The sequence below is a fragment of the Peromyscus eremicus genome, chromosome 3 (genome assembly GCF_949786415.1).
Source record: "Peromyscus eremicus chromosome 3, PerEre_H2_v1, whole genome shotgun sequence".
NCBI lineage: Eukaryota > Metazoa > Chordata > Mammalia > Rodentia > Cricetidae > Peromyscus > Peromyscus eremicus.
In genome coordinates this window covers 96,087,255-96,101,121 of record NC_081418.1, presented here as the reverse complement: position 1 = coordinate 96,101,121, position 13,867 = coordinate 96,087,255, and the positions used below count along the sequence as shown (strand labels likewise).

At 52.9% G+C, this 13,867-nt stretch overlaps 1 protein-coding gene across 3 annotated transcripts in view; it reads right to left on the bottom strand.

Moving 5' to 3' along the window:
* Rab11fip5 (RAB11 family interacting protein 5) overlaps nucleotides 1–12,478 on the bottom strand; it is a 40,630-nt gene extending 28,152 nt beyond the window's left edge. For all 3 annotated transcript variants that reach the window (XM_059258080.1, XM_059258081.1, XM_059258082.1), the window contains exon 1: nucleotides 11,898–12,478. In XM_059258080.1, coding sequence (XP_059114063.1) covers nucleotides 11,898–12,328 — 431 coding nt within the window. In that variant the 5' untranslated portion in view covers nucleotides 12,329–12,478. The remainder of the gene's footprint in view (nucleotides 1–11,897) is intronic.
* Between the last annotated feature and the right edge of the window lie 1,389 nt (nucleotides 12,479–13,867).

Genomic DNA, 13,867 nt, shown 5'->3' with positions numbered 1-13,867 from the left:
TATCTGGTTGAGGAACTGGACCTCCTGGGGCCTTGGAAGTAGATTCCCATGATGCCATTCACTATAATTCTCCATCCCCAGACTCTAGACTTCTAGACATGAGTCCTCCCTACGTGGGGAGCTCTTGGCTCAGCAGTGGACTCTTCACCGCTGCCCTGCCCAACTCTTAGGAAGCCCCCTGTTGTGTGACTGGGGATGATGTGAACAGACGTCTGTTCACCCAGGTTGGCACACAGTACACAGGCCAGCACCATCCCTCCCAGAGGCACAGGGGTCCTGCCAGCAACACTCTACCCAGCCTGGCTGCTGAGCCAAGCCTGCACTCAAATATTCCAGGGACAAGAACAGAGTGTCCTGTGGAACTCACACCCTGGTGGGGAACGAGAGGCAAATAAACCAAGGAAGAGGCAGTCATCACAGGAAAGCAGAGTGAAAGGGTGGCCGGGGACTTGGGAGGGGCCCTAGGATCAGCTAGTTACAGTGGGCTTGGAGGACGGGAGCGGAGGGGAAAGGGAGAAGACACTCCAGAGAAAAAGAACAGGAAGTCCAGGCACTGGGCTGCAAAGGGCAGACTGGGGTAGATGGAGGCAGACTGGGGGAGACTGGGGGCAGATGGGGGAGACAGGAGACAGCCTCCAGCACACAAAGGAACTAGGACTTTCTTTTCTTGTTTTTACTTTTTTTTTTTTCCTTCTAGAGACAGGGTTTCTCTATGTAGTTTTGGTGCCTGACCTGAATCTCGCTCTGTAGACCAGGCTGGCCTCGAACTCACAGAGATCTTCCTGGCTCTGCTGGGATAAAAGGCGTGCACCATCACCGCCTGGCTCTTTTTACTTTTTTTGAAAGATATTTTATTATTTATGTGTATGCAGCTGTGTATGAGTTTGTGCACATGAATTCAAGTGTCCATGCAGACCAGAAAAGGGTATTAGACCCCCTGGAGGGGAATTACAGGTGGTTGTGAGCCACTTGATGTGGGTGCTGGGACTAAACTCAGGTCCTCTGCAAGAGCAATATGCACTCCTAATCACTGAGCCAGTCCTCCAGCCTGTTACTTGGTTTTTGAAAGAGGGTCTCACTCTGGAGCCCAGGCTGGCCTGGAACTCTCAGCAACCCTCTCTCGGCCTCTCTCAGTGCTGAGATCACAGGTGTAAGCCACCATGCCTGTCTGGAGACCTGTGGCTTTACTGTGGACCCTGAATGCATTCTAGGGTATGACTGAGGACAGAACTGTGGACACTGATGGAGGAAGAAAGAGCGTCTCATGAAGGTCAGCACAGAGAGAAGACAGGGAGCAGAGCGCGGGGCCAGCACAACCGTGACAGGTCCCAAGCCAGGCTGATCCCCAACACCTTAGATTTTAACAGCCATTTCTGTCATAAATTAATAATCAGACACCTTTGTTTATTTCTTAAAGTATCAGCAGCTAACTGTCTAAAACAGAAGTTTAAAAACACAATCCTGGGCCAGAGAGATGGCTCAGAAAGAAAAGTACTTGCCACCAAGCCTGACAACCTGAGTTTGATCCAAGGGACCTCCATGGTAGAAGGAGAGAACCCATCCCAGAAAGCTGTCTCTGACCTCCATATGTGCCACGGCATTTATACACCCATATACACCTACGTAAATAAATTTCGAAAAAGAAAAAAAGAAAGAAAGAAAAGAAAGCCCTGGGGCCAGGGAGGTGGTTCAACAGGTAAAACCATTGTAACACAAACCTGGAGACCTGAGTTCAACCCCTGGGGCCCCCAGTGGACAGGAGAGCCGACCCCAGTTGTTCTCTGACCTCCACACACACACTGGAGCACACAGGTACCTGCTCCCAGGGGGCATCAGAACACAATGGTAAATAAAATGGAAACTCTAAGAAACAATTCTGGGAAGCGGAGCACAGCAGCGCAGGCCTGTAATCCCAGCATTTGTGAGGTGGAGACTGGAGGATTAGAATTTCAAAATCATTCTTGGCAACATGGCAAGTTCAAGGCCAGCATGAGCTCCACAGAGACCTTGTCTCAAACAGGAAATCCTGACCCAGGGGCAATGGGGAGGCAGGAGGGACAGGGGCTTCCTCAGGGAATGTTTTTGGTGCCTTGGCAGCACCAACCTGTGCTGGATTCTCCCAGAGATTGGCAGCAGAAATCAATATTCATTCACCTTTTCTATTCTACACCCCAGGATGCCTCCTGTATGGGTTTGGATATGGAGTGTTCCCCAAAAAGCTAATGTGCTACAGGCTTGTTCCTCACTGTGGGTGACTAGATCGGAGCTCTATCTTCATCCATGGGCCAAACCACTAATATATTCACAATTGGATGGCATTACTGGAGGATGGTAGGAGGCAAGGCCAAGTTGGAAAGAAGCAGACCACAGGTGGGAGCCTTGATTTTCTCCCAGGCAACCATAAAGCAGCCACTTCTACCACAGGCTCCAGACCCCAGAATATTCTGCCTTACCTCAGGAACAAACAAGCCAACAACCTTGGGCTGACATTTCTCAGGTACTCTGTCAGCGTACTGACAGAGGAGCGAAAACGCAACATCCAGGTGAGTGTGGGCCTGCTCCCAGCTGTTCTGGAGGCTGAGGCAGGAGAATCGCCTGGGCTCAAGATTTCCAGGCAAGCCTGGGTAACACTGGGAAACTGTCCCAAAACAAAACAAAACGAGCAAGTAAAACAAAGCAAGGCACCTTCCACCATCCACTAGATAAAGACACGGTACTAGCAGGACTTGATTTACTTACTCAGAGAAAGAAACTGGGGGAGGGTGTCTTTAAGGGCATTGTGGGACGCCACACACACACCAGTAGCTGAGAGACTGATTCTAGTCTTGCCTCTTATTTACTGAATGAATTTTGTTTTTATTTTGAGACAGGGTCTCATATAGGCCAATTGGCCTTGAATTTTGTAACAGGATGATTTTGAAGCCCTATCTTCCTGCCTCTCTCTCTCTCTCAAGCACTGGGAATACAGGCATGTGCGACCACACCTGGTTTATGTGGCGCTGGGGATGGACCCAGGACTTCGGGCATGCTGGGCATTCTCCCACCTGAGCTCCATCTCCAGCCCCTTGAGTGCATCGCTGGGTTGGGTGTTTGCTTTTTTACAGTAGGGAGGACTGAGCTTTTTTACAGTAGGGAGGACTGAGCTTTTTTACAGTAGGGAGTACTGAGCCCAGGACTCACACATGGTGAGTAGTAGTAGACAAGGTTATACTACTAACAATATTATATCCCCAGTGCTCCTTAGGTGGATTTTTTTTTTTTTTTTGAGACAGGGTTTCTCTGTGTTGCCCTGGCTGGCCTACCTGCCTCTGCCTCCCTAGTGTTGGGATTAAAGGCATGTGCCACCACTGCCCAATGACCTTGGGTAGATTTTTAAAAGCTATTTGCCTCTGCAAAATGAAATGATAAACTAGATTTAAAACAGGAAAGCACCAGCTAAAACTCACAGTTGGAGTCTGGAGACAACCAGGAGACACCACCCCCCAATCTCCTCTGCCTTCTGCCTCCTCTTCTCTCAAAACCCCGTGGATGCAGTCTGTGTCACACACCAGGGGACAGGAGTGGAGGGCTCTCAGGCCAACACCTGTCCCCTAACTCCCACAACCTACTCTTTGACTTGGTCTCTATACTTAAACTACAAGCCAGACACAATCCCAGGACCCAACTGAGCCTTTCATCAGGCCCGAAGACTAATCCTATCATCTCCTCTGGCATCATGCCAGGCCTGGCAGCCACAACCCTTGGAGGGGACCCAGACTAGCATTCACCAGTTACTCCTATCACTGCACACCCCAGCCAGGCTCAGCCTTCACCCCTGCTTCCTTCACATAAACATCTCCTCTAATACTTGTCCCACTGCCTGACGCTCCAAAGGTCTGCGTGTCAGCTGGCCTCTGAAGGGGCTGGGAGCCCCATGCCATAAAAATGCCAGAAGGCCGGTCCAACCACCACACCACAAGGGCAGATATTCGGAGTGCAGGGCCCAGAGCCAGACAAGGAAAAGTGCACCGGGCTTGAGGTAAGGCACCTGTCCACCACTAACAAGCCCCGAGACCCTGGACAGGTCATTGCCGTCCCGGGACCCCACTCTTCCATGTTTGTGGAAATAGGGATCACTCTGCTGCCCTCGGTGAGCAGTAAAATGAGATAATTCTGGAAAAGCATGCTGAGAAGTAGGCCAGCCACATATAAAAGCTTTGAGTTTATTGTCTATGGAAGGTCTTTTACAGGCTGTCACTTGCCTCCAGGAACGAGGTGGCCAGGACCATGCAGCAATGATTCAGGAGGAAAGAAGGAGTTGGCAAGACGACCTTTCATGGAGTTTCAGTGACGAGGGGAAGGACTTCTACCTAGCCCACCTGGCTTCTGGGGTGCTAAGCTCACTTTCCCCAGGAACCTTGAGTCAGAGAGGCCAGAGCTAAGTGATGACTGTCTTTCTCTGGAGCTCCTGTTTGAACCTCAACAGAGATAAACACCAATAATACTTCTGGCAGTGGGGGAAAGTGAGGCAGGTGGGTCACAGGTAGAGCTGCATTTGAGAATGTCGCACTTGGCCAAACAGGGAGAGAGGAGAAACTATGCCGTTCCTGCTTGTAATGCAGGAAATAAGTTTGGAGGCTTACCCCAGAGCCGGAAAAACTGGCTGCCTCTGAGAAGGGGAACAGGCTGACTCAGACTGGGGGGCAAGATGTACCCAAACTCAGCCCAGCTCCCCTCCCTGCCTCTCTCTCCCCACTTCTGAAGTGGTCCCTTCCCTGCCTTGTGGTCACGAGGCCACATCAGGTCTCTTCTGCATCCCCAGGAAGCCGGGCCTGGCCCCTCCAGCCCTGTGAACACCTCCTGACTCTCCTCTGGGGCTGTCTGCCGGCGGCTCTGTGGGTACAAGCTTCCTGAGAAGTCTCCTCTCAAACACACTGCTGCCCCTCTCCTGAGGGGAACCTGTTTCCCCTTCTCCCACTGCCTCCCTGCTGAAGCACAGTGGTTACAGGGGGCCTTGGGAAAGGCTTCCCAGGCTTGAAAATGCAGGAAACAAACAGCAAATGCCTGGTCTCTGAGAGGAAGAACAGGAGGTCTAGCAGCCTCTGTCAACCAAACACGCATACGACACCTTGGGAGGAGTTGGGGAGATTGGGATGGACCCATCCAAGTCTGAGAAGTGTCCCAGGCCTCAGACTACCTTTGTGATACACTAGGTAGCAAGCAACACTCATGCCCTGGGATGAACATGACCAGTTAGAACCATAGGCACCATAAACTGCTTAACTCATAAACTCGGGGCTCTGACAGGAGGAGAAGCAAGTCCCCAAGGCCAAGCCCAAGATCTGGAGATCTGTATTGGAGAGTGAGAAGAAGCCTTAACAAGGTCCCTGCCAAGCACCTGGACTTGTACAAGGGGCTGGGGCGGGGGGTGCACAGAGATGGACCAAAGTTCCCATGGTGGTGTGTGCAAGGGGGGGGTGGGCAGAGATGGACCAATGTTCCCATGGTGGTGTGTGCAGGGGGGGGGTGGGCAGAGATGGACCAAAGTTCCCATGGTGGTGTGTGGGGGGGAACGACACGCAGAGATGGACCAATGTTCCCATGGTGGTGTGGGGGGGGGGGGGTGGACCAATGTTCCCACATGGTGTGGTCAGGAGCCCAGGTCAAGTCCTAACTCTGTCATGTGTTGTGCTAAAGTCACTTCACCTCTGTGTGCCAAGAACTACTCAGCCATGAAGCGGGGTAACAGCTGAAAGCTCCCGGGTGTAAGGGAAGTCCTCGAAGGGAGTTAGTGAGTGATAGACTAGAACAAGACAGAAAAAACCCTCAGTCCTCAGTCCTGGGCTGGGAGGCAGAGAGGCTCTCTGATGGCCGCCCAACTAGTCTCTAGTTGTATGTCATCTCCTTTAATCCCAGCACTTGGGAGGCAGAGCCAGGCAGATCTCTGTGAGTTCAAGGCCAGCCTGGTCTACAGAGGAAAGGTGCAAAACTACACAGAGAAACCCTGTGTCAAAAAAAAAAAAAAAGGCTGGCCTTGACTAGAGCAAACCCAGTGACCCATCTGCTCAGAACCTATCCAGGATTCCTGTCTGGGCCCCAGAACCCAGGCTGTAACTAACGTGATTCCAGTGCAGAAAGATGTCCCTGTCCACCTCCAGACCCTCCCCCAGAGGCTCATCTTGAGCTTTACCATGTGCTTCAGGGATGCCTCAGAAAACAACCTTCCAGGGCTGTATAGAACCCAGAGACCCCTGCTTCTGCTTCCCATGAGCTATGCGCCCAACTCACAGAAACCCCACGACGCACACAGGACCCACACGCCAGCTCTTGCTCACCCATAACTCTTTAGGCTGCCAGAGCTTAACAGAAGCCACGGAGAACCACACCCTTTCTGACTAATGAGTAGCTCCTGGGCTCTCTTCTCCTTATCCCCAGCCAGTCTCCACTCCGAGTAAAGACCCACTGTATAGGAGGTAAATCGAAAAGTTAGGCTGAAGGGTAGTGTTCTGCCTGAGCCTCTTCCCATAGCATCTCCTCTCTGGAAGCCCTGCTCACTGCTGGCTGAGGAGACACTGGGCCTATACGGGGCCTCATCACCATGTATCAAGACCCCTCTCTTCCATAGGGAAGCCAGCTCAAAAGGAACAGAGTGACCAGTCTTTCAGTACTGGGCTTCCAGGATCCATTCTGAGGTCACACTCTATACAGGGAAATAGTGTGGGGGCTGATTTCCACAGAGCAACAGCCGCTCCTGTCACTGTGTTAGTCATCTGTCCCGAGCAGGGTGGGAAGGGCAAGGGAAACATCTGGAGAAGGCCAGACCAGCAGTTTAGCGGCAAGGAAAGCATCACAGCGCCAGGGTGACTGCAATAACAAGGAGCGGTCAGCTGCAGCCTGGACTACACAGCAAGTTCCAGGTCAGCCTCAAATATGCAGTGAAACCCTGCCGCAAAGAAGAAAAATTAAAGCAAAACCAGGCCTCAAGGTCAACCAGGATGGTGGTTCTGCTGGCTTGTACCTTGTCCCCATCTGCCTAGTGGGGTGGGCAGACCCCTGGTGACTGCCTGGGTCTGGCCCAGGAGTCAGGGCCAGGGACAGATTCAAAGGAAAGGTGAAGCCACTGTGCCCGGGAGAGGAGTCACACCTACCACCCCACCCTCCATGATGATGCTCAAACAATCCCAAATAGGGGTAGGCCACTGGATTGCAATTGAGAGATGAAGCTTGTTCATCCTAATGACACCTTCTGAGTGTGGCCACAACCCTTCCCAGCAGCCCCCAGGCTCCACTCCAGACCTGGGGTTCAAGCAGGGGCCTGAGTGGGCCTCGGCTGCTTCTTGAAAACCAGGTCACACCTAGCTCATGCCGGTCATCCCAGCTCTCAAGGGGGCAGAGGCAGGAGAATCGGGAGTTTAAATAGTTGTGGCCAGCCAGGAAGAACCTCTGCCCTCAGACTTCCACACCCATGAGCTTCCCTGGGCCTGCCCTCTTCAAAAATTAAAAGATACAACAGTGCACAGGCTGGGCAGGAACTGACGAAGGAAGCCTCTCAGGGGGCAGTTAGCAGCCTGGTCATGGTCACAGTTTTAGACTATGATGAGAGAAGACAACTGGTCCCAGCTGACAAACCCACAGCCGTGGCTTTTCCAGAGGACCAATCCGATTTATTTCTGGACCATAGGCTTCGCGGCTGGGACCGGGTCAGGGAGGAGGCAAATGTGGGGGTCCACACAAGATGGTGCTGTCTCCTCCTCTCCCAGTACAGACCAACCAGCACCCTCACGGGGTCAAAAGCAGGTCTCCCCATGCAAAACGCTCTGTGACAGACTCCCTAACCTCATTCACTTTTGCCACTTTCTTCTTCCTCTTCCAGTTATTTGGGGTCATTCCCCTGTGGTACAAGCCACATCCACAGCAGGAGTCCAGAAGAGTCCAAGTGTCCCTATCTGACCCCACAGGTAACAAAAAGAACTAACTTCCACTATCCCATCTAGGTCCTAGGAGGCAGAATAGCAAGCCTGGCACCCACTGGGTGTTCCGGGGTAGGGGGCAGTGGTGGTAAGAGCTAACAGTGGGTAGCACCTTGGAACTGTCCCAGCTACAACACTAACACTGGTGTCACGCAGGAAGATGGAGCTCCAGATGGGAAGGTGTTCTGATCAAGTGTCATATGTGCCATGTTTTTTGTTTTGAGAGCTTCCTCTCTGAGGGCTAGAAATACAGCTCAGCAATAATATGCTTGCCTAGCACACAATAGCCACCGAGTTCCATCCCTGGTACGGGAGGGGTGGGGGTAGATTTCCTCTTTGGATATTTCGAAAGTCTCCAGTAAAGTGTCTCATACTGACAAGTGCCTCACAGAGAAGTGACTTGCAGGGGTCCCTGGGGTAGCTACAGCCACAGCACAGGAAGCAAGGTCCTACGGCAACCCCAGCCCTACCCTTGTGAAAGCAGCCATCTAGAATTACACCAAGCCTTTACAGATGGCATCTTACCAATCTATAGAGCCAATCTCTAACATTATGACCCTTGCAGAGATGTGGTGAAAAGGTTAAGGAACCAACATTGTACCAGCGTACCTTCCTCCAGGGCATGGGCAGTAGCAAGCAAGGCTGCCAGGGAGAGCTGCAGAGCCATTGGGTGACCCGAGCCTGGCTTAAGGACCATGGATGCTTCCCAGGTGCAGTTCTTGGGCCTCCAGAGGGCTGCAAAGGGCAGCTGGGAATTCTGATATTTGTCCTGTCAGATGTCTAAGTTCTAAGCTCTTGAGCAGTTCTTCTAAGGCAGAGGACTTCTTCCATGGTGCTGTCAACATGTCCTTCTACCACCTCTTCTGTTTACTGACCTACAAACATTCATTCATTCATACACACACACACACACACACACACACACACACACAGTCTGGGAACTGCACTAGATCTTCCTCCGTATTCTCATTTCATCTCCCACATCAACCCTGGGAAGGTGTAAGTTACCTCCATTTTAAAGACTAGTAAACTGAGGCACTCAAGAGTTTGCCTGCCTAGCATACTTGAGAAAGGGATCTGCTCCACACAACTTCTCAGCCTCCTCCTCTCAAGTCAGCCTGCTCTTCCCAAGTCAGACTCTCTAGGTAACAGGGGCCCACCACTTGCTCCCTCCGCCCCTGCATCCTAGAAGTACTATGAAGACAGTACTTCCCCACCAGTACCCAAAACTGAGATGTCACACCCCTGATCTTCTCTGCCTCGCCACGTGGGCTTTGCACAGACTTACTGCCTCAGCAGCTCAGGCCAGGAAATGCCTCCAGGAGTGGCCATAAGAGCCTTTGGGACGTGGAGCAGAAGTGGCTGCCCTAGTTCTCTGTCAGTGAGCATGCTGTGAGGTCCAGGGACTAGAGGAACAGAGGGGGCCAACTACGTGGACTTTTCCTTTGCCCACCCTAAGTGCCCGCCTTCCTGCCCTCTCCAACTCCATAAATAAGCCAGGTCAATGCGTTAGCAGGAAGGCAGCCAGGTGGGCGTGAAGTGATGCTTGTGGAAAAGATGACTTCTGAAAGTAAATTAAGGTTCCCATGCAGATCAAGGGAAGGCACGTCAAAGTCTCCTGGGAGCACTGTTCTTGGCAGAAAACAGGCCCACCTGGACTTGCAGGCTGGGCCAGCTCCACTAAGCAAGATTCAAGGCCAAGAGGGAAGCAAGGATATGAACTGGAAAGAAAGGGGGAAAAAAAAAAAAAATCAAAGAAGCTTCTCCCTGTAGCTTGTTTTGTTGTTGCTGTTTCTGTTTTTTGTTTTAATTTGTCCCCTTAGTCCACCACCACCCCTAAAACATATCCCACATGTAACTACCACCCTGGTTGGAACAGCCAAACAAAAGAGGGGTGATGGGAATGGGAAAAGGAGGAGTTAAGGGGTCAGAGGAGAGCATTCCATCCCACACCCAGTGCCTGGTCTGCCTGGACCAGGAAGGAGGGAAAGGATACCAAAGAGGAAAGGAAAGACAAAACAAGGCCCGAGCTGCAGCACATGACTCCACACCCAGCAACCAAACAGCAAGTCATGAGGAAAGAGGAGAAGTCAGGGGAGGGGGATGAAGTCAGGCCAGAGCCCTGTCTGGAATGTGCCCAGTCCTATCCCACCCCAGCCACAGCAGGCCAGCCAGGAAAGCCCTTCCCTATTCATGTTGTGTGTGTGTGTGGGGGGGGGGGGCGGAAATCATTTAAGGAAGGTTAGAACCTTTTCTTTTTCTTTCTTCTTCTATTTATTTATTTATTTATTTATTTATTTATTTATTTGGTTTTTCCAAGAGACAGGGTTTCTCTGTACGGCTTTGCGCCTTTCCTGGATCTAGCTCTGTAGACCAGGTTGGCCTTGAACTCACAGAGATCTACCTGCCTCTGCCTCCGAGTGCTGGGATTAAAGGCGTGTGCCACCACCACCCGGCTAGTTGGACCCTTTCCTATCCAAATCCTGCTTCCCTCTTCCTCTGTACCTGGCTCAAGGCTCACCCCTCTCCAGCAAGCCTTCCTCAATTTACTCAAAACCAGCAAGCCTTTTCAGCAGCTATCCTATGCAGGATACCACCTTGCACCCATTCCCTTACAGACGACCCTCCCCCCAGGAGGCTTAGAAATTAACTGCTCCAGGAGGCCCCAGGAGGTAGTCAGCCCTGGAGACTGACTTCCAGATGGTCACAGGCCCAAACAGGAAAAGGTGCTCCAAGTCTTAGGTCTTTTGTTCATTTTTTGTTTTTCAAGACAGGGTTCCTCTGTGTAGCCCAGGCTGGCCTCAAACTCAAAAAGATCTGCCTGTCTCTGCCTCCCAAGTGCTGGGATTAAAAACGTGTACCATCACTGCCCAGCAAAGTCTTAGGTCTTAATCTTAACTCTGGGAAGGCCAAACCCAGCCAAAATAAATGATCAAAACACCCTATCCTTACAGCCAGGTTTTGGTGGTACACATGTTTGAGCCCAGCATTGGGGAGGCAGAGGCAGTGGGTATGCTTGAGTTCAAGGGCAGCCTGGTCTACACAGCAAATTCCAGGACAGCCAGGGCTCCACAGAGAGATCCTGTCTCAAAACTAAACAACAAAAACCTCTCCTAGGCCGGGCGGTGGTGGCGCACGCCTTTAATCCTAGCACTCGGGAGGCAGAGCCAGGTGGATCTCTGTGAGTTCGAGGCCAGCCTGGGCTACCAAGTGAGTCCCAGGAAAGGCGCAAAGCTACACAGAGAAACTCTGTCTCGAAAAACCAAAAAAAAAAAAAAACAAAAAAAAACCAAAAAAAACCAAAAAAAAAAAAAAAAAAAACCTCTCCTAGCCTTTCTAGGGAAAATGGCTGAGTATTATAACCATATCACTGCCTCACCAGGGACAAGCTGACCCAGGGGTTTCCTTCCTAAACTAAGGAGGTCGCCCAATTCTCTCAGTTCTGGTACCCTGGACACAGAGTCAGGGAGCATGACCAGATGGTGAAGGGCATCCCTGTACATTCAAGAGACACGTGTTCTGTGTAACTCTGGGTTTTGCTGAGGCGTCTCCCTTCAATCTTGCCCTAAAATACAACAACCTCACCTTGCTGCGTCTACAAGGTTAGCCAGTCTCTCCACTCCCCTACAGGCCGGGCACCTCTTTGAGGCAGGCCCTGAAGCCCTGAAATTTCCCTTCTTGAATTCTCACAGCCTCAGAATCCCATTCCGAACTTTCCTTGACCATGTACTCCTAAGCCTTGGTCACTATGCCAACTCCATCAGGCCTTCCAGGCCCACCAGGCTGTTTGGGAGACAATCGGAGGGCCCCCAAAATGAGAAGTAACAACTAATGTGTCGGTTTGTGTGTGTCCTTGAGCGCGAGGTCGGGGTCCCAATGTCCCACCAGCCCCGCCCGGTTAGACCTTCAACCGTTCTGCACACCCCCCTCCCAGAGCCCCAGACTCACTGCGTGTGCTGGGCGCGGCCTGCGCGGAAGACCTCATCCAGAGCCACGGTGGCCCGGCCCAGAAACTTGTCCACACCGATGAGCGAGCGGTGCATGGTGGTGAGCACCAGCTCGCAGGCAGCATTGGGGCCCGAGGCCCAGGGCGCAGGGGCCCCATCTGCCTCCTGTGCCCGCAGCAGGCCGTCCAGGGCGCCGGGCGGCAGCTCGAACGAGCACTCCTCGCACCATTCCGGGCAGCCTTGCGTCTTCTCCACCACCGAGGTGCTGTACTTCTCGCGGCCCACCTGGATCACCGTGTACGCGTCGCTGGTGCTGCCGGCGCCTGAGCTCTTGCCCCTCAACCCGCTGGCCCGTAGCACAGTCACCTGGACGTGCGTGGGCAGCCAGCGGGTGGACCCGGCCGCCGGTTCGGCGTCGCGCACCAGAGCCATGTCTGACCCAGGGACCGAGTGACAGAGGTGGCAGCCGCGGGATGCTGTTAGCAGCCGGCTCCCGGCGCTGCCTGCAGCGAACCGGACCGCCGCAGCCGCGGGCTGGCCTGGGCCGAGCGGGCCACCGCCTCCCCGCCGCCCCGCCTCCCGGGCGGCCGCCCCCCCCACCTCGACGTCACGCCCCGCCTAGGCTCCGCCCAGACCCCGCCCCCTGGTTTCACCAGCCTGTAGCTGCCTTGGAGCTTTAGAAGCCCAGAGAGGGGCGCGGCCTCTGCAAAGATGTAGGCGGGGCACCCTCACTGGCCCAGCCCCTCTGGCCGACCCTCAAGCTAATACTGCAGTACTAAAAGGTGACTGGAGCGGAAGGGGCGCGGCCTCTGCATGGATTTGGGGCGGGGATTAAGAGCTGGCCACGCCTTATTCACGACCCGATTCGCGTGCGCACAGTGCGGAGCTGCAGGAGAAGAAACGGAGGGGTCAACGGGTGAAGGCAGCTCACAGCCTCTGCAGAGAGGTAGGCGTGGTTACTATGGCCCCGCCCCGTTTTGGCAGCGACCCCAAACTGGAAAACTGGACCTCTGCGCTACTGCCCGTGGCGCTCTACCTGGGCAGTCCCAGGTTTTCCTGCGAGCTCCTCTGTTCCCGAAAGCCCTCGCCGCTCGGAAGGGTTTGAGGGTAGATGCCGACTCCGGAGACCCCCAAAATCACACATGCTCTCCTCCCATCCTTCATCCCGCCGCTCCACGTGACCGCCTGGCACCACAGCCTCCGCTGACACTGCAGTTGAGGATCTGTGATGACTTGGAGCAGCCGCCTTCGTGCTGAGAAGTCACTGACTGACTAGAGTGGGGCTCCAAACGAACAACCTTTTTTTTTTTTTTTCCGAAACAGGGTCTTTCTATGCAGTCCAGGCTGCCCTGGAATTCGCTATATAGATTAGAGTTCGAACTCAGATTCTCTTGCCTCCACCTTCCGAGTGCTGGGATTAAAGGCGGACTCCCCCACGACAGATTTTTTTTTTTTCTTTTTGAGCCACCACACTGTTTTGATTTTTTTTTCTTTTTTTAGATGAGGGGGCTCACATGGTAGCCCTGCATATCCTCTAACTCACGCCCAGCCGTCTTTAAAACATTTTTGAGTGACCGGGTGGGGTGGTGCACACCTTTAATCCTAGTCCTTTGGAAGTAGAGGCATAGCCGGCGGTGGTGGTGCACGCCTTTAATCCCAGCACTCAGGAGGCAAAGGCAGGCAGATCTCTGTGAGTTCGAGGCCAGCCTGGTCTACAAAGCAAGTTCCAGGAAAGGTGCAAAGCTGTAGCTTTGTAGAGAAACCCTGTCTTGAAAAAACCAAAAAAAAAAAAAAAAAAAAAAAAAAAAAAGGAAGTAGAGGCAGGAAGATCTCTGTGACTCTGAGGCTAGTCTGGTCTGCATAGGGAGTTCTAGGCCAACCAGGACTGCCAAGTGAGATCTTGTCAAGCTAGATGTGGTGGTGCATGCCTTTAATCTCAGCACTTGCCCTTGGGAGGCAGAGGCAGGCAGA